The following is a 21,397-nucleotide window of genomic DNA, read 5'->3' on the forward strand; positions in this document are numbered from 1 at the left end:
CATTGTACAGTGACTAAGCAGGAAGCTGTAATTCTTTCCATAGATATGGGAAAAGCTTTTGATGTAGTAAAGAAAAAGTACTTTATGGTGCTATGTGAGAAAATTGGATGTGGAAAAAAGTTTTTAAAAGCAATTGCAGCACAGTATGGGAAATCGAAAGCAATAATTAAAGTGAACAACTTCCTTTCACAACAAATACCAATAACGAGAGGAACCCATCAAGGGTGTCCCCTGTCACCACTGTTGTTCGCGCTATCAATCAAGCCTCTGGCAGAAGTAATTTGTAGAAATGAAAAGATCAAAGGAGTTAAAATTGGATCCAAAGAACATAAAATATCACTGTTTGCAGATGATGTGGTTATATACCTTACGTCACCGCAAGATTCAATGATATCCCTCAATCATAAATTTAAACCTTATGGTGGAATCTCGGGATTAAAAGTTAATGTCCAAAAATCAATATTACATCCAATCAATGTTTCCCAAGAAAAACTCTTAAAACAAACCTACGACTTTGAATGGGTGAAAGATCATTGGAGATATTTAGGTGTAAAAATCCCAAAGGAAATAGGGGCTATTATGAAAATTAACTTTGATGTTTTGCAACAGGAAATAAATCAATTACAAAAATGGAACAAACTAACATTGTCTTGGCATGATAGAATTTCAACGGTTAAAAGTGTAATATTGCCTAAATTTATATATTTATTTAGAACTTTGCCAATAGAGATATCAGAAAATAAATTAAATAAATGGCAAAAATAGTGAACCAGTTTATCTGGTCAAACTCTAAACCACAAATTAATTTTTCTACAATGTGTAAATCGAACAAAAAAGGAGGGCTTCAAATACCGAACCTAAGATTGTATTATTATGCCGCAAATTTAGTACAAGTAAGTAGACTATTAGTAAAGGACCCTAAGGAAGATTGGATACAGATAGAGAAGGAATATATGTCACCGTTCACACTCCAAGGTACATGTTGGATGAAAAAAGGTAAGAGATTATATTCAATTCCAGCAAATTTGTTTTTAGAAAATACTTTACAAATTTGGGATAAAATACGAAAGTTTATAGCTCCAGAAATATCGCCAGTAGCTAGTATACTGAACCAGGAATGGTTTCTGCACCTTCAATTAGCAAAACCCTCACATCCTTGGGAAGTAAGAGGACTAGATAGTGTGATTGGTTTAAAAATGGAGAAATAATAACTAAAGCTCAAGTAGAGAGGAAATTGGAAAACAACATTGAACGGTTTCAGTATCTCCAAATAAGTAATTTAGTATCTTCATTGCAAAGAAAAGGTGTTTTGAAAAGACATTTAACGTTTTTTAAGCTAATGTTGAAGGATTCAGAGAGCATTGTTAAAGGTTGGTTATCAAAGTTATATAAACATTAGGTGGAAATATTCTATTCCCCCTTACCAAGATATGTCACAAGTTGGCAAAAGGATGGAGTAAAAGAGCTAACTGAACCAGACTGGGAGAAAAATTGGGCCTCGCCTTCAAATACATTGAAAATTTTGTGTATTAAATATCAATATTATAAAAAGTTTTCAAATTGGTATTTGATTCCATCTAAGCTTAAATCAGTGTTTAAAACTGCTAGCCCATATTGTTGGAGGAAATGTAGAATAAAAGGAACTCCCTATCATATCTGGTGGGAATGCCTGGTAATTCAAGTCTTTTGGAGGGAAATTTATGAGGAGATTATAAGGATCGTTAAGGTTTCTTTTCCTTATAACGTTAAAGTGATGTTATTTGATATTTGGAATGATTGTAGATTGACAAAAGAATATATAACTTTGATTTCAATATTGTTGGCAGCTGCAAGGTTGTTAATTGCTAAACATTGGAAATCGGCTATACCACCTACAAAGATGCAATGGTATAATAAAATATGGGAGATGTATGTAATGAGTAGAATAACCAACAATTCCTTTTTTGAGGAAAATGTCATAAATATGTGGAAAGCTAGTCATGAAGAGGGGTAGAATATGGTATTAGAATATCTAAAGTGTAATAATACTATCCCAAATAGGAAGGATTGTGATGTGTTTTTGAATTAATTGAACTTAAAAATTTGTTATTTCCCCTTTGATTTTATTTTTTATTTTTAAAGATATTATGGGTATTGGAGTATTGTACATTTTGTGTGTTTTGTTTTGGATAATCAATAATTTAAAAAAAAAACCCTTTCATGGCACGCTTTGGGTATAAATTGCATGCAGACAGCACACCACAAGGTGTTGTGCCCTTCATCCAGACAGAAGAGTTATTTGCCATGTCCATCCAATGGGGCCATCTTCATCCCACAATGAGAATACTCCTTGAAAAGGACCTTCGACGTCATGGATCCGAAGGCCTTTACCTGCATATAGCATAATGGATCTGAGGAGCAGAAGAATAACTGAGGGAGGGAGCCACTCACCACATCTTTTATAGCTGCGCCTGGCAGCTATAAAAGCGAATAAAAAGGCTAGGCAAGAGTCTCATGCCTCTAGGAGCTTTGCAATGTCCATGGCTGGTCTGTGCATGTGCAGATCCCATGTGTGCCTGCAGAGAAGACACGATGATGAGCAACAGTTATGTAACTAAGTCAATACCATAAAAAGGTTGCCAACTTTTAAAGAAGCAAGTTATTTTCTGCCTATCATTTCTTAAATGGATTAGTTTTGTTAAATGAGAAAGTTTAATAAAAGAACAGAATTTCGGAAACTATGATCTGATTGTAATCGGACTAGATTTTTTCCCCAGTTTTGGGTTATTACAATCCTAGCCACTGTCAATTCATCATAGTTTTATGGACAATGAGTATTTTGTCTCCCAGTATATATAGCAACAAAATTTTTAAAGTAAAAACTAATCTATATGATTTTTAAAGTAAAAACTAATCTATTTTTACCCGAAAGATCTTAATTGTTGGACATGACCACCACAAATGTTCAAAATCAGTGAAGAAAAGTCCACAATTAGTGTTTACATTATATTATTTACAGCATAGATATATAATTGTATAATAGTTTTATACATGAGCTATGCTAATCAGTGGGGTAAATATACTCAAAATGAATATATCCTGAATTGTATTATGTTATGCATGCAATTTTTTTTTATGTACCTTGTAGATATCTTCCCACAATGGCGACTCATTTTATGAGCTCTCCTGCTTCTTTCTGCTTTTAACGGCTACCATAGCCAGGCAGAACTGAGTGTAACAGTCTGAAACCTGACTCTTATCAAGAGACACCCAGCGGGCAACATTGGGTTGATTGGGGAACTGTTTGGCTCTCTTTAATGAGAAAGTTGGATACTCCCCGACTCCTGAAGATGCAAAAATATCTCACAAAGCAGAACTGAGGTGGCCAAAAATCAATGAAGTCAGCCTGGGGGACTTTTGTAAATATAATTCAACTATCTATCTGTGCTAGGACCTTTTCTCTTTTTCTTTTCATGCTATTCAAGAGGAACGAAATTGTGCTTTATTTTTCTTCCTTTTTCCTTTATTTTCCACCTCTGGAAAACAACAAAGACGTCTGCTATTCATCTCAGCATCGATGCACCAAGCAACAAAATGTTTAAAGTAAAAACTAATCTATATGATGTAAAGAGCTCTACTTCTGTAATTATTTTTACCCGAAAGATCTTAATTGGTGGACATGACCATCACATATGTTCAAAATCAGTGAAGAAAAGTCCACAATTAGTGTTTACATTATATTATTTACAGCATAGATACATAATTATATAATAGTTTTCTATTATATAATTTCTATGCTAATCGCTTTTTGCTACTCTTTTAAGATTTTAATTGGGGGTAAAGTAAATATACTCAAAATGAATATTATCTCCTGAATTTTGTTATGCATGTAATTCTTTTTTATATACCTTGTAGATATACTTATAAAATTAATACTTTGTTTTGGAAATGTATGTGGGGTTCAACACCACCCAAGATTTCTTTAAAGAGGATGCAGCTTTCAATTAATGAAGGAGGATTTGGTCTTCCAGACATTAGTGGTTATCATCAGGCATATTTGTTAGCATGTACAAATTATTGGGATACCTTCCCTCAACTGGCACATCTATCATGGGCTCTTTTGAAGGCCTCTTTTTTGGAACTACTTTTTAAGTAGAATGCATTTAGGTCTACTTATGTTAAAATGTATTTTGTTCCTCCAACAATTTCTGCAGCTAGAGAAGTATGATACATAATATCATGACAATATCAATTTGATCCATTCTTACATGCTAAACTAACATTATGGTCAAATTCAGATTTAAAAATTGACAAGAAATCTTTCTTATGGAAGGCTTGGATAGATAAGGGAATTTTTACTTTAGATCAATTGATAGGTAATGATGATGAGTTCTTGCCATTTCTCCAACTGAGATCTAAATATGATTCGCCAACTTCTGCCGAATGGCAATATTTACCATTTTAACATGTGTTGGTGTCCAAATATGGTCCAGCAGCTTTGAATGCTTCAGAATCTCCCCTACATTCAAAGTTTCATATTGAATCAATACAGAATGTGAAATCTACAAAATTTGTATATAAACATTTGAGGTCAGTTAATAAATATACACAGAACCTTAGAGATGAATGGAATAATGATTTGGCATGTCCATTTTTTCTAAAGCAATGGGATAAAGCAAGCCATATACCTGTTGTTACTATGGATCCTATGGATCTTAAGTTGCAACTTACTCAGCAAAAAGTTATGTTTGGGTATATTGGATACCACAGCCTCTTTTTATTAAAAGTTTAAGCACAGTGTCTAACTGTTGGCGGTGTAATTCACAAAAATGCATCTCTTAAGCATATACTTTGGTCATGTTTAGTCATTCAGCCCTTTGGGGAGGAAGTTATTAGTCATATTACTTTTGTGTTATTTATTTTTGAGGATGTTAATGTACTGTTAAATTACTTGCCTGTCTCTTGGAATCTAACCGATAGTCAATGGAAATGGACCCTATGTGCCCTTACAGTTACTAAAAGACTGATACTTCAGTGGAAGTATCATTGGAAAGATAAAAGCCCACTTCCTGTAAATCACTAGATTGAAGACTTCATAAACTTATCAACATTTGAATGTATTGCAAACAGAAGGCAATTGTGCATGGACTTATTTTTTAGATATCTGGAAATCTTTTATAGATACCTATGTATAGATTCTCTAGTAGGGTTTTTATAGCCAGCACTGTTTTTTGTTCTCTCCATTTGCTTTTCATTTTTTATGTTTTTACACTAATAATTTTTTTAATTAATTTTTTTTTAATTGGTACACCTACTGGAGCATTTTCAAAGACAAACAGATTTTTGGCTATAACATTTTAAAGCTTGTAATCTTATCAAACCAAGACAATTTGAAGTTTTCATGCCTTTTAAAAAAATCTAACCATAATTTGACATAGGTGTTTAATATAATTTTGTATAACTATAATCACCATAGGACAAAAATATGGCCAAATTCTGCTTTGGGGGTTAGCCTGAGGAGTGTGCAGTGGCAAAGCCCTGATAAAATAATACTGTTAGTGAAGTAAGCTACAGGGTTTGTGAGCTGAGCAAGCAGGGACCTAGTAATAAATAAATCATTGTTGAAAGCAAGAAGTAAATGAAGAATAAGCAATATAAGATTAGAGCTGGAGAAGGAAAAGCTCCATCCTTATCAGTTACACAGAAAAATATTTAACTGGAGATTCCCATCTCTCTCTTTCTCTCTCAGGAAAAAAGTTACATTTTGCGAACCATCTGAAAGTTGTATCTTGTTCCACTGGGAATTTTGGCCCTGTGGAACAATGTTCCCTCCCACCTTCTGCCAGTGCTGTGATTTGCAGCCTGCTCCACATTTAAGTAACACAGTTTTTAAAAGTAAAAAACTGCTCATATTTCTCCCTCACCTTGGTAATTTTATTTTAATCAATTACTTTTTTGGAGTTTGGCCAAAACTTCAGTTGTTTATCACATTTGTAGATCTCACATTATAGAATGGGAAAGGAACTATACAACAAATATTTAAAGAATAATATGTACTAGATGAGGATAGCTTAAGTGAACTGGGCCACAACCCAGAAAATTGATGTACCTAGAGAGGTGTCCAATGGCAGGACGGAAGTCAGATCAATCATGTACTTGACCTTAGGAAATGCTAAAGTGTATGCCTATGGCCAAGTTAGGGGGGGATCTACAAAGGAGGAACAAATAAATGGAGGGCAATCAATTCTGAAGAGGCAGAGAGTATTTGGAGTATATCTCCTTCCAGGGCTTATGGAATCTGCCTTGCCACATCAAATGTGCCAGAATATCCTATATCAGAAAGATTTTTTATTATATATAATGTATCTTTCAAAAAGTGAATTAAATACATCACCTAAATTCACAGCTAACTTTTTCACAGTGGTAGAATTAATCATCAATGTTAATAAAGCTGTTGTTCCTGTATGCAATAATACCTGAAACATAGATTTGAACAATTAGTGTCTCCTATCATTAAACATTAAATATTACATGTAATTCTACTTTAGAGAGCCAATGTACAGTACTGAAGAGAAGCCGGAACTTAAATACTATGACACACTCTCATATTTTAAAATAGCATTGGCTTTAAAGCAAACAGAGGCAGAAGTAACATGGAACTCTCAATCGGAGGGAAGGTAGCTAGGGAGGAAATCTGCAAAGAAAAAAAACATCCCACCACTTCCATGTGAAATTTTTCTCTTTATACCATTTTACAGAGAAGAAATGGACTTCGGGATTTTAGTACATAAATGAGGTAGTTTTGTAATGTGTAGTTTCAATCAGAGAATTAAGTTAGGTCAAAATCTGTGTCCATTGTCTCTCCACATAAAGATAATTCAGTAGGAATATTTCAGGTATTAAAGGTATATTAATATTTAAAGTTTTATTTATAACTTTAACTATTTCTGCCCAATAACCTACAGGTCAAGGAGACATTTCATGACATCATTTTGCATTTAGTTACAGTAGCCAGAACAGTTTTGGGGAAAAAATGGTATTAGAAAAAAGAGGTAGCTACAGATATAAAAGAATGGTTTGTTAAAGTAACTTTTACTATGATCAGGTTAAAGTTTTTGTAAAGAGGAAATACTTTAATACATGTTAAACAAATGTGATCATCTTGTATTTCTAGTATAGATATACAAATATACACGATATACAAAGTTTATAAATTATGGTTATTTTATCAATTTGTTAATCTTATTGAAATGTGTTGTAAATAATAATAATAATAATAATAATAATAATAATAATAATATAAATCTGTGTTCCTATCCCTTACCAGCCATGAAGCTAATTGAGCGATCTTGTGCCTGGTGCCATTTTCATGACAGCTTACCTCACAGGATAAAATAAAAGCTCCTCAGAAGAGGAACAGGATACAAAAGAATGAAGAATAAAAAAAAATACTGCTACTATTGGTTGCTATAAAATTCACCCATTTGTTAATTACCAATTGATTTTGATTTATTATTCCCTTCCTCTCCAAACTCAAGGATTATTTTAGTCAACCCAGAAAAGACTGGTAAGCATGAGCATAGCTAAATAACTCAACTGGTTGCAGAGATAGGGCCAAGATTTTATACATAAACACCATTGAAATCAACACTGCAGATCAAATTCTTTCTGTCTCAGTGGTACTTAATCCTTTTTTGGGTCACCAGCCCTTTTGAGAATCTGCTGATAGCTATGGACTTCAGAAAAATGCACATAAATAGATACATAATTTTTTGTGGAAAACTTACTTTAATTAATGCCCAATTTCTGGAAAAAAATAAATAAATCCAAATTGTACAAATAAAAGGCAAACTTTGAGAACAAGTGTTATGTAGTGGTTAGAGTGTCAGATTAGGATCTGGGAGCCCCAGGTTCAAATCCTCACTCTGCCATGGAAGCTAGCTGGGTGATCTTGGGCCAGTCTCCCTCTTTCAGCCCAACCTACATCACAGGGTTGTTGAGGGTAAAATAGAGAATGGTATGAATCACTTTGAGTCTCCATTGCAGAGAAAGGCAGGGTACAAATAAAGTAAATAAATAAATAAATTCTGCTCAAAAGTAAATTTCAGTGAGAATATTGTTGTTGCTTGGCTTGAATAAATTGAAATTGTGGTCTTTCACATGGCAATGCACGTATCATCTTTAACATACAATCAATTTCAACTTTTCATTTTGATGCCAACACGTGCTTGCCATTTTGATGACAAGTGACCAAGACAATTTTCAAAGTAACAAAAAGGAAATTAAAAAAAATTGTGCTGTTTCTACACCCCGTGAAGCCCATCTATAGACCCCATAAGAGTCCATGCACCATAGGTTACAAACCCCTCTTCTAACTTTAAAAAGCCAATGACATTCATATATTTAAAAAATCTGCTATAAAATTCCACCTCGAACTGGATGCCAACCATCTTTGAAGTTCTATTTCCCCATTTACATTTGGAAATTGTAGGTAAACAAGTAGACAGAACTATGTATTAACTGTCAGATATCAGCATGAAATGTAGGCCTGCAAAGTTTATAGAATATTATTATACTCACATTTCTGCTTTTTAACTTTTAAAAATGTGCTTCTATTAACATATTATTGTCCATTAAAAGGCTAGGCTTCCCAGCTTATGAAGTGGGAGTAACTGTTTTCTCAGTGGTCAAAGAACTGGGCAGGGGAGAAATTGTTTATGTTTATAAAAGGCAAGATTATACTCCTGTGTTATATAGGAAAAACACACAGCTATCAAAAATATTTTTAAAAGAAAAAGGGAAAGCAGAAATTGTCATAAAATATAATGAAAATGCAAAGAACTGTTGCAAGTTTTGAAATGCATTGTATAGTTCATATCTCAGTTCCTCAAAAATGCTCAAGGTAACTCACAGGATAAAGGTTCTTTTCACACTGGGACTTTAAAACGTTTCAGCACCTTTTCTGCTTCCCATGTTCGTGGGACTTTCACACTTGCAAGGTAGTCATGGGATGCAGAACAGATGTTTGTCTGTGGCATCCCCGATTTTTCCCCATGTGGAATACCACAATGTTATTTTGAAGCCACTGTCGAGTCGCGGCTGGCACGATTAATGTCAGTGTGAAATCTATATTCCCCTTCTGCTTCTTCCCCCCTCTCCTTTTCTCTGGAAGCTGATTGGTCTGTGCAGAATTAACCACTCCCATCCTCCTCAGCTCTCTGAACTCCTTGTCTGCCATTTTTTTAGCAAAGGAGGTAAGGATCATAAGGCTGATTCTCTGTTGGCTTCCTTCCTCCTGGGTATGTATGCACTGTCTTATTTTTTTCCCCAAAGCCAGGAATGATTTCTAAGCTTGCTGCTAATTCCCTACTGGCTTTAAAAGCCAGGAAAGGATTAAATGGCTGCTTTTCCCTTCCTCCCTGGAGGGTATGCCGCACACATTCTCTCTTTTTTAAAGCTTGGAATGATTTGTAACATTGCTGTGTTGAAATGTTACTGCTGATTCCCTCCTGGCTTTAAAAGCCAGGAAAGGGTTAAATGGCTGCTTTCCCCTTCCTCCCCCAGTGGTTTGAACACACTATTTTTTTTTTCAAAGCAAGGAAAGTGTTGTAATGTTGAAACGTTACTGCTTATTCTCTCCTGGCTTTAAAAACCAGGTAAGGGTTAAATGGTTGCTTTTCCCTGCCTCCGTGTCTTCTGCCAATGTCAGGGGGGGAAAGTGTTTTGAACAGCCATTTGTAAATCAAAGCAGCACTGAGAGAAAGAAGCAGCAGCATTCTAACCCTTTCCTGACTTGCCTTTTAAAAAAATAGATGAGACTGGCCAGGGCTTTTTTCTGGGAAAATAGATGGTGGAACTCTCCTAGCAGGAGATGGCACCCTTGTAACCACATGTGCACGCGCTTTGCGCGCACTTCTGGAAAACGTAATGATGTCACCTCCAGGAAGTGATGTCATCACACAGGAAGTGATATCATCATGCAGGACGCAGCCACCCCCACCCCCGGAGCACTCCCGCCCCTTACCTGGCAGCAGTGTTCTCTCTAAGCGGTGCAGTGTTGTGAGCCAAAAATCTATTTTGTGATCAGCAGCTTGCAAGTTTTGAGTATGCCTTTTCCAAAACCAGATCCATTTGATTGAAAGTCTTCTGAATTAGATTGTCTGAGGCATTGGTATTGGGTGCCATCAATATGTTGATGACACCCACTTATGTATGTGGTTCTCAAAAGCTTATGACTCAATAAAGTTGGTTAGTCTTAAAGGTGCTACTGGACTTTTTACTATTGTGCAACTACAGACTAACATGGCCAGGTCTTCTGGATATTAAAGAGTTCATCTGTAATTTTCTTAGGATTGCACTGTTTGTCTTTTTAAATGGACTTGTCCATTCTACAGTCTATACGAAAGTCAATAATGGTTAGCCAGCTGTTTAGTGTAAGTATGTTGGGTGACTATCAAGAGCCTTTGAGCACTTTTAAGTTATTGTACTTTCTCTAAAGAGATGTTTTAAAATAAACTGAATTATAGACTGTTCTTATGCTTCAACAGCTTTAATGAAGATAAATTCAAAACCACAAGGGGCATCTTTGAGGACAAGAGTTGTCATTATAGGACTCTCTAAAAGAAAAGTTTGTTTACAATTAAGTTTTTATTTATTATGTCACAACACTGAACCACTGTATCTAGGAATTCTGAGAACTTCCTTGAGCATTTACAAAATCATTTAATACTGTTAATTTTTAAGAAGATCCCTGTTCTTCACCTAACCTAAACCAAGAGCAGTTTCTAACAGCTTTAAAACTAAAATCAGGTATAGGGAGGGGGAGAGGGAAAAAATAATTTTGGGGGGGTAAAAATCCAAAGATGTTTAACAATCAAAACAACCTCCCCCCCCCCCACAAGATTACTGGGTTAACTCAATGCACTCAAACTTAGTAGCACAAGACTCTTTTGCTAAGCAGATTCTCCTTCCAGAAAAGTGTCAAAAGCACCAGCAACTGAACCTTCTCCTGCAGAACTGCTGACAGATTGTGCTTTGCCCACTTTAAATTTGAAAATGAAAGAGCCTCAAAAGCTAGGTCTGTCTTCCAGTGCCCAGCAGGGAAGCTCTCCTTTATAGCATCCAGGCTCTTTGGCACTTGCAGCTCCTTCTCACCAGAAAGAAAGACACTCCCACCTCAAGGCTTGCAGCCGCAAGGAGAAACAGCTACAAGAAAGTTTGCTTGCACCACACCCTCTCCCTCGCAGCCACCACAGGAAAAAAAACCCTGACAACTGATAAAGCCACTTTCTCAATTTGCATGCTGCTCTTGTCCAAGGTCTGACTGCTAACATCACACAGCATAGAATCGCAAAATCCTAGTCTGCTTAATTTTCTTTAGGAAGGTAAAATGCAAAACTGCATTGAAAGGTAAAATGCAAAGTACGAGGTGGGGAGGGGGAAACTGGCTCGCTCAGCTGTCCCTGCTTGGAAACGCGTGCTGGAGCTGCGCCTCCCTCTAGCCATCCTCGTGTGGCAAGGAGAAGGGATGAGATTGGGGCAGGCTAGCGGCTGGCCTCATTCACACTGCAGCCGTCCCTTGGGACAGGGCATGGCTGGAGGGAAAAGCCCTTCCTGGGCTGAGTCCAGGGGCGGTACAAATCTCCCTGCTCTGCTTTGCTGACTCAGCGGGGGGGGGGGAGCTGCTCAGCTTGGTGGGGAAACTGCCGTTGGGGACTGCTCAGCCCTCCTCCAGTCCCAGTGCACGGTGGTGTCTCCAGCAAGTGCAAATGGGGGACGTTTTCTCATCCCATGGAGGACAGCAGAAGGAGCCTAGCATTGCTTTTAGCACCAAAAGATTCCCTGTGCATCTGCAGCTTCCCTCCAGCCGTCATTTTCTTCTAATTATGTGCCCTCAGTAGTCCATCACCTTACTACATCACTGGGTCAGACTCCTGTCACGGCAGCTGAGTTTATGAGCTCAGTACCGTGATCTTCCTGACCCTTTGGGACTTGAGGATTTGGGGCCCCAAGACCCCCCCCCACGGAGAGGGGGGCAGGCCAGAGCAAGGTGGAGGAGTTCTCGGGGATTGGCAACCCCTTGTTGGAGCCCTGCGCCGGCTCAAAGGCAAGGACTGAGGAAGAAGCCTTATGGCTCATAAGCTACGAACCTCGAGACTTTGAAACAAGCAAAAACAAAGTAAAGATTCCTGACAACATAGAAGCAAGGACAACTGAATGACCGAAAAAGTGATTCTACCTGACATCTCTCCAAGTAAGAGCATTGTTTATGGCTTTACGAGGGCTAACCAGCTTGATGGGGGGGTTATTATCCCCCGGAGAGGTGGCTGCTTCATGAACTAGGAAACTGACACTCAAGAGTGATTGTAAGGAGGGGTTTCCTGGGACGGAGAGCTGGGGAGCAAAAAACTTCATAACTATAAATAGTAAGAGCAAAGGAGCTTTTTACCAGTTTTAAGAGATCTACGATTGAACATTTGCAAGTGAGTGGACAAAATGGTGTTTACTGAAGAGATACTTTAAAAGCTGCAACAAATCTCCAAACTGATGGATGATGTATTAAGAAAAGCAGATGAAACACTTGGATTGGAAACAGACGTGTGCACCGTGTCAGAAGCCAAGTTAGAAGAAAACTTTGATGGGACAGACTTATTTGAAAGAAAATCGGAGTGGAATGGTGAAAAATACTCCCAACAAAATGGAGGAGGAAATCAGCCTTTTTCTGTGAAAGTACAAAGAGCGGAGAAGGAGGAGGAGGAGCGTGCTGAAAAGGGGGCTGCGAGGAAGAGGTCCAGTGTATTGCTTCTGTACAAAGTAAAAAGCATACAATGCACTCCAATCAAGAAACATATCACAAAGATCAAGAGAGACAAACAGGGACATTATAAGATATTCACCAACACCTCGCATGAATGGCTAGAAGGCAAAAAGAGTCGCCTATGGCTGATCATCGGAAAGAAAGAGCTTCAATACTATTTTAGAGGGAGAAAGAGGAAGAAGATGAAACTTAAAGTATGACCCTGGGTTTTTGACAAATAAGGATGGTATATGGGATATATTGTGATTTTTATATGTCCATGTTCTAAATCCTATTTAAATTGCTTCAACATAAAAACTTCGAGAATCTGGAAAGAAACCAGGCTTCATATGCCCTCTTCTGCTTTATGAAGTATAACATAGACCTAATACAGTCCTCTATGCTTTTCTAACATATCAGACACTGTTTATGTGTTGTTATTGGATTAGAGGGAGCGTGGTAAATGGGTCTTTGGAGTCTTCTATTTTCCTTCTTACTTTTTATGCTCTTTAGTGGATTTCTTTTCATTCCTTTAAATAAAAAGCATAAGAAAGATGTTGAGATAAGATATCTTCTAGAATTAACAGGAAAACACTAGGGAGGTAGAGGGAACTTTACAAACTGGTTAAATTTTAAAACTTAAACTATTGGCAAAGCTAAGCCTACCTGTACACTTTCTTTTGCCATTTTATAATGAAAATACAAGTACTAAATCTTAGATGGCTTGGGTTCTGATAGATGAAAGATGGAGGGTAGGCTGTTTCAAAAATCTCTTTGTATACTTCTCTCCTTTAAGAAAATATTTAGTTAATGATATATACAAATAATGGGACTAATAATAGAATATAAAGATGTGGCTATTTGCCTCTTTTCTCTTTTTTTTCTGTTCTGTCTCTGGAATGGCTAAGGGCTTAGTACCCCAGGCTTAAGAGTTAGAGGACTGAAATGTACCTTAAGAAGATGCTCACTTAGAATATAAATAATACTAAGAAATGAGAAAATGATCTGAATAGATGGGTAAAAGAGAAAGGAATTCAAAAAGTGCCTGGAGAGATCTAAATGGACTGTGCATTGTACAAAGGGGAAAAGGGGGGGTACTCAGTTACTCAGTTTCTTTTTTTAAAAAAAATTATTGGGTTTTTATAGTAAACAGGGAGGGGTTACGACAAGACAAACATTTAGCAGATTAATATACAAGACACGTATCCATCTGTCCAGATACAAAAAGCCACTATATATGTAATTAGCGCCCCATATACCTTCAAAATTCCCTTTTATTTTCTATAGTCTTTATTTAATTCCTATACTTTTTAATCCACTTACTCTGCTCCTTATATCATTTCTAATAATTTTTTTTTTGTGCATATTATAGATAATCACATTTCACCTCTTTTACCTTTTAATCAGGGATCTTAAATCCTTAATCATTCTAGGAGTGGGAGATGGAAATAGCAAAACATAAAATATCAGCAGGACAGTAGTATACATCAACATAAAGAAAAGAGCAATGTTTATGCTAATTTCCCCTCTTTCTTATATCTGTTCTGGCCATGCCTTCCAAACTTGTCTACTTGAATTTTCATAATAGTAAGGGTGGAGAGGCCAAATCAATATTTAGTTTAAGGACAACTTTATATTCTATAAAAAATATCTCTTTCATCTATTTTGTTCCAGCCAAACTTATTTGCTTGGGTTTTCATACTGATAAGGCTAGGGTGACCACATAACTATATAGCTAAAACACAGTTTTGCATTTTAAAAATAGTAACTCCTTCATCTGTTTTATTTTGACCATCTGCACTTATTTACTTGGGTTCTCATACTCGTAAGGTTGAAAAGAGCAGATGGTCATTTGGCTTAACCACTAGTTTGTATTTGAGAAGGAGTACAGTCTAAGAACAATTAATAAACTCCAAAGGCCCATTTATCACATTATCACTAGCGCTTTAACAATAAGTATACAAAGTCTGTTATAATATAGAGCCTCCAAAATTTTCAATAAATCTATATTGCATATCATTAAACATATAGAGGAAGTCTAAATCATAATCCATATTTCTCCTTTCTTACTTTCAAAATAAAAAAGGAAAAGAGAGAACAGTAGTAAAACCAGAGAGGAAGAGCTATAAAAGTAAGAGGTTAGGTCTGCATTATTGGATCCTAATCTGGTTCTGATTCTTGTTTTTTCTTCTTTCTTCCTGAAAAGTAGTACATCCAATCCTTAATCTATCTGGGCCACCAAAGGTAGATTCCCTTGTCTTCCAGCCATTTCTGAAGGGGGTCGATATGGATGTTGTTACTCCTCTGCTTGTTTTTCAGCTTTAAGAACTGTTGCACTCTTTTTTCCCCTTTCAGTAGTGGCATGTTGGATTCTCTCCGTGTAGGTTTGCTTCGTGGCTCTGCCTCTTTTTTTTTTCTAATGCTTTGTGTCTTCAAGGAGACGTCCTGGTAGAATCGTCCATTTTGTAAACTGTTACTCAGTTCCTTTTTTCATGGATTGATGTCTGTATTGCAAACTTTTTGAAATTTTGCTTATATAATGACTATCTTGTACAAGAATCTGATACTAAAAAGTTATTTTTTTCCTGTTAAAATAACCTAATAAAAATCTATATTACAAAGTGGGGGGGAGTCCTTAGGGAGAGAACTATCGGCACCAGCTATCTGCAATGCTCAACCACTGTGGCTGAGCTGAGGCTTAGGATTGTAGTTATAGATGCTTTAACTCACATGTTAATCTTTTAATAAATGTCTTCATAAATACCATAGTTTTACACATATAATATTTATTTTCAAGCCTAAAAAATCTAACTTTTCACAGTTCATACAGTTTAATCATTTTTATTAAAATTAGATAATTAAAAACTCAAAAACACCATATTTTGAACACTAGAAAATGAGATTTTGCAACAGACTATTTACTAACTGCCAAGGAAAACTGTATGGAAATATTAGTTCGAGAGAGTAGCTGTGTTACTCTGTCTTAAGAAAAGAAAACAGAGGTCAAGTGGCATCTTAAAATCTAACAATATTTATTCCAGCATGAGCTTTCCTGAGTCAGAGTTCACTTTCTCAGATGCCATGAAAAAAAGAAAATAATTTTCCTCATTTTTTATGTAAAAGGGGGAAGGGAAGTTATGCAAAGAGAGGCCTAGCATCATAAATCAGGTATTGTTTGTTCTCTATGTTACAGACTTGAATGGTTGAACAGATTATCAGAGAGTTCAGAGGTTCTAGCCTCTTTCTCATGAGATGAAATATTAAGCCATTCTGCAGACTGTGATGCTTAAATTTATTCATGCAGTTTTGTTTTAATATTCAATATACCATTTTTTCAGTACGAAATTTAACCATGAGATCTTATTTGATTTATATTGCAAAATCAAAAAAATATATGAATTACCTTATGAAATATGCTGTTTGTACTTTAATTAAGAGTTTTCACAGAAGAATTAGCAATACACACACTTACCAGTGCAAGTACATAAATGTGCAAATACAGCCATAGATGTAGACTTTCTAGCAGGTTTCTAACACACAGATCAGAAATGTGTATAATTTTTTTTAAAAAAATATGGTTTTATATTTACCATGTCCTTCCACTGTTGTTTATCTAGACCTTCTGTTCGAGCAATTGCAAGAGCCATATTTAAAGTAAATGTGCCCCTCATTCCACTCCAAATAATAACAGCTCCCCAACGCCAATTAAATCCATAGCCAAGACGACTCAAAAAAGGGCTCAGTGCAAAAATAACTAAAGCCCTGAGTAAAGAAAATAAAATAAAATAATTAAAATATACTTAAAATATTAAACAATGTGTTACAAAGTAAGTGAAAGTAAAAAAGAAATATACCCATTAGAAGACAAATCTAAATATTGTGCATTCTGTGTGAGGCATGATATTATTCAGTAATTAATTCCTTTTTTTAAATAACTGAAACCACTGAAATTACATAAAAAGCCATGACATACAAATGACATGCCATGCAGAGCCGCTTTCTCCACAGACTTACAGTGCAGTCCTATGGCGAGTTACTCCAGTCTCTTATTGAAGTCAAAGGGCTTAGACTGGAGTAACTCACCATAGGATTGCACTGTTAGGGTCTCTTTACATGTAAATTAAACTCAAGTTTGATTAGGGGAAACCACAACTTATGTTTAATGTGTGACCCAAAGGGGGGGTGCGAACTGGCTCCTGAGAAATGCACGGAGGCAGGAAGGTCATTTTCCCTTCTTTGCATCCTGCATGCTTTAATTATCAGAGTAGAGTTATAGGGTCAATGATATTTGTCTTACTGCCAGTTCCATGCAGTCTGCTGAGGATCTTCCAGCATAATCTAATCACTCTTGGGCTGTCACATGAAAGTTACTGTAATACAAATAGTCTTCCCCCCCCATGGCCTTCTCTGCTAGTTAAAGTACATGGGGTACAAAGGAGGGAATGAAGATGCTCCTCCTGTCTCTGTCCATGCATGGAAGTCAATCCTCTCACTCCCAATTTAATGGTAAGCTTCAGGTTACATTATTAAACAAGAGTTGAGTTTGGTTTTTCTCCCAATCAAACTTGAGTTTGGTGCACATGTCAAAAGACTTACATTTCAAGAAGAATCCAAAGCACTATGCTTATCTACATAGAAAGGATAGTCAAACATTTTGTATCTTGCAAATTGTCTTTAGCGTTGTTTTACTTGGTACTATCTGCAAGTCCAGAGTTCAGAGAAGAGTGTATGTTTTAATCAGTTCCTTCTCTATAGCTGGATGTACGTACAATCTATGGTTGTGCTGGGCAAACAGAACTCACTAGGGATTTTCCAAACTAGGAGCAAATACCAATTTAAAGCTAACCCAAGAGAAAAAAATACAGCTGCGTAGAAAGATGATTCAGCAGACATATCATTTCAATACAGAAGTTCTCTTTCAGAACACAAACTAATGGTAACTAGATGAGAGATACACATGGCTGCACACATACACATAAAAACACACTTGGAGAATCTGGGAAAAATTAGTAAACGTCTCACCCTGGAAGTGTAAATGGCTGAAGGCCAGTGGTGTAACTATATACAGAAAATAGTAGATCAGAGGTATTGTGGGCAATTTCAGAGAATGATACCAATCAGATGGCAGATAATATTATGATGTTCCTTGGTTGATAATCACACCAATTTCTTCTTTAAGTTGGTATGAAGCAAGGATATCCTCTATTGTTTTAAGTATGTCCAATGTATCATTTACACTCAGAGAAGGAGCACATCCTTGACACATGGAATGTCTAAAAGTACACTCATCCAGAGATGGTTGTCTGACAATCAAGTAGAGTTATAATGCCTGACAAAGTTTTTAGTAGATAACCATATTGTTGCATTACAAATATAATAATAATAACATTCGATTTATATACTGATCTATATTTAAATATCTTCAAGAGATGGATTGGTGTTGAATGCTGCAGACGCAGTTTCACTACTCCTTGTGAAATGGTTCACTATATACCCTGGAATGTTCCCCCTCTTCCTTCATATGCAATATTGATATTGCTGTGTTCAGGCATAGGGCTTCTAATATCAAACTGGTCACTGATTCACCTTTTCATACTCAAGTTCTGAGTTAGCCTGGACAGTCAGGAAGAGCAAGGCAATTGAGAACCCATTAGCTCCCACTTGACACCTCTCTTTTTGATGTTCGGGGAAACTGACAAAACAGGATCACCCTTAACTGTAACTGTTGTTCATCGAGTGGTCTTCTTTGCAGGCACACATTGGGACTGTGCACACGCAGGCCAGTCACAGAGGAGATTGCTAAAGCTTTCTATTTTTTAAAAAAGTTTTTATTTTTTAATTACTAACAATACAAAGGAAAGAAGGGGGCAGAGGGAAGGGAAGAAAAAAAAACACATAACAGCACAAACACTACATCTACAAATAATGCTTTCCCTTCATACTGCCATTGTTTAAAATTAAAACTTTGTAAAATACTGTTAGATTGGTAGACCTTGCAAAATACAGATTATAATCAAGATTAGGTCTTCCTCCCCCCCCCTGGGCCTCGGATGCAGTTCTCTCTGAACAGCTGCAGTCGCCGCGCTCGTTCCTTCCTCCCCTCCCCCTTCAGACTTGGAACCCTTCTCTTCTTGCTGCAAATCCTGCTGGAACTCTGGATGCTGACCCTCAAAGTCCCTTAGTTGATCTTCTGATATTATCTTGTAAGCTTGATCTTTGTAATTAAACCAGATACCTTCCGGAAATAACCATTTGAACTTTATTTCACGTTTCCTCAAAAGAGCCACAAACCCTTTGTATTTAAATCTTCTTTTCCGAGCTAAAAATGGAACATCCTTCAATATAACAGGGTTAACATACCTGTAACTTATGTTCATCGAGTTCTTCTGTGCTGACACACATGGGTACTGCGCACGCGCAGGCCAGCCGCCGGAAGTTTCTTCACCGCTTTCCTAGCTCCGAAGGGGCCGTTTGCCGCGCGCCTCAGCGACCGTTTCCCGCCCAAACAGTCACATGCTCCTCCAGTGGCCAACGGCCCCTTCCCTCAGTTCTCCCTTGCCGCTGCTCATCCAATACACATAGCCATCACTTCAACTAGGCAACTCGTGTTATAGCCCATACATGTACAACAAATCTGCATTGGAGTTCACAGCGGGGCAGGAGGGAGGGTTGTGTGTCGGCACAGAAGAACTCGATGAACATAAGTTACAGGTATGTTAACCCTGTTTTCATCTTCGTTCTTCTGTGCCTCCACACATGGGAGAGTACCAAGCTTCACACAATAAGGAAGGTGGGGTGAAATCCAACCCAATTTTATTATTTACAACAGGAAAAGAACAACATATATACACACATACACATGAATAAAACTACTAACCCCACAACATCCAATAAAGTATATACATACAACTATATACAGTGCCTCCGCCTTCCTCAGCGGAGCAAAGTACATCAGTATACTCCTAGGGAAACAAGGAGTGGAGGACGGCCTTGGCCACAGCCACATCCTCGTTGGCATTGACATCAACAGCGTAATGCTTTACAAAGGTATCAGCGGACGACCATGTTGCAGCCCTGCAAACATTAGCTAATGGCACACCCCTGAGCAATGCTGCAGATGTCGCCTCGGACCGCGTGGAGTGGGCCCTGATACCCAACGGACAGTCCACCTTAGCCGAGGCGTAGGCCCGTGCAATAGCTGTCACAATCCAACGGGACACTGTCTGTGCAGACGCCTTGTGGCCCTTATCCTTTGCCCCAAAACACACAAAAAGGTGGGGGCTGTTCCTGAACACCTTTGTCCTCTCTAAATAAAAGGCCAGAGCCCTCCGCAGATCCAAAGTGTGTAGGGCCTTTTCTCCTCTAGTGGAAGCCTCAGGGAAAAACACCGGCAGAGAAATTTCCTGTGACAGGTGGAAGGTGGACACCACCTTGGGCAGGAACGAAACACATGGCCGCAAAACCACCTTATTCGCATGAAAACGAAGGAACGGGGGGTCCGCCCTAAGCGCAGCCAGCTCGCTGACCCATCTGGCAGACGTAATCGCCACTAGGAATGCTACCTTGTAGGAGAGCAAGTCCAGAGGGCACGTAGCCAAAGGCTCAAAGGGGGGCAGCATCAACCTAGCCAGGACCAGGGAGAGAGACCACCAGGGCACAGGGGGTGACACAGGCAGGTAAAGATTAAGCATCCCCTTCAAAAACTGGCGGGACCTATGGTGCGAGAATACCGTGCAGCCATCCACCCGGTCGTGGAATGCAGAGATGGCCGCCAGGTGTACCTTCAGAGATGCCACACTAAGGCCCCGGTCCTTCAGCTCACATAGATAGGCCAAGACCTCCCCCAAGGGGCTGCACATAGGCACCACCTCCTTTGAAGTGGCCCAAGCTGCAAACCTACTCCACTTCGCCTTATAGATACGCCACATGGAGGGCTTCCTAGCGTTTAACAGGACCCTCTCGACCGGCTCAGAAAACCCTAGGGACGGGGTCGAATCCGCCAAGCAGTCAGGTGTAGCTTCTTGGGCTCGTGGTGGAAGAGCCTTCCGTGCAGGAGGAGATCCTGCTGGGGCGGAAGGGCCATGTACGTACGGGCGGACATCTCCAGCAGCTTCGGGAACCAGAGCTGCCTTGGCCAGAACAGAGCCACTAAGATGCAGTCCGTGTTGTCCCTCTCCACCTTGCACAATACCCTGGGTATGAGAGGGAAAGGTGGAAACATGTAATGTAGTCCCTGGGTCCAAGTAAATTGGAAGGCATCCCCAATAGAGAGGGGATCGCTCCCTGCCCGCGAGCAAAAAACCTCGGCCTTGGTGTTTGCCGATGTCGCAAACACGTCTATGCTCGGGTGACCCCACTTCCGAAAGATCGGCCCAATGTACTCTGCGTTGAGCCCCCACTCGTGATCCAGCATGTGCACCCTGCTGAGGGTGTCCGCCTGCATGTTGTCTGACCCAGCCACATGAATGGCGCGGAGCATCACCCCATTCCTGATCACCCATTCCCAAATGAGCGTGGCTTCCCTGCAGAGGATCATGGACACCGTGCCGCCTTGCTGGTTCAGGTAATACATGGCGGTAGTGTTGTCCGTCTGCACCAGCACCTGATGGTTCTGCAAGAGCG

General features: G+C 38.4%; 1 protein-coding gene across 1 annotated transcript in view; it reads right to left on the reverse strand.

Annotated features, from left to right (window-relative positions):
* LOC129323476 (sodium/hydrogen exchanger 10-like) overlaps positions 1–21,397 on the reverse strand; it is a 430,138-nt gene that overhangs the window by 252,032 nt on the left and 156,709 nt on the right. The window contains exons 8-9 of the mRNA XM_054970016.1: positions 16,366–16,537; positions 6,374–6,455 (exon numbers count right to left, since the gene is read on the reverse strand). Of these exons, the coding sequence (XP_054825991.1) occupies positions 6,374–6,455; positions 16,366–16,537 (254 nt within the window). The remainder of the gene's footprint in view (positions 1–6,373; positions 6,456–16,365; positions 16,538–21,397) is intronic.

This window comes from Eublepharis macularius, chromosome 2, assembly GCF_028583425.1.
Source record: "Eublepharis macularius isolate TG4126 chromosome 2, MPM_Emac_v1.0, whole genome shotgun sequence".
NCBI classification, from domain to species: Eukaryota; Metazoa; Chordata; class Lepidosauria; order Squamata; family Eublepharidae; genus Eublepharis; species Eublepharis macularius.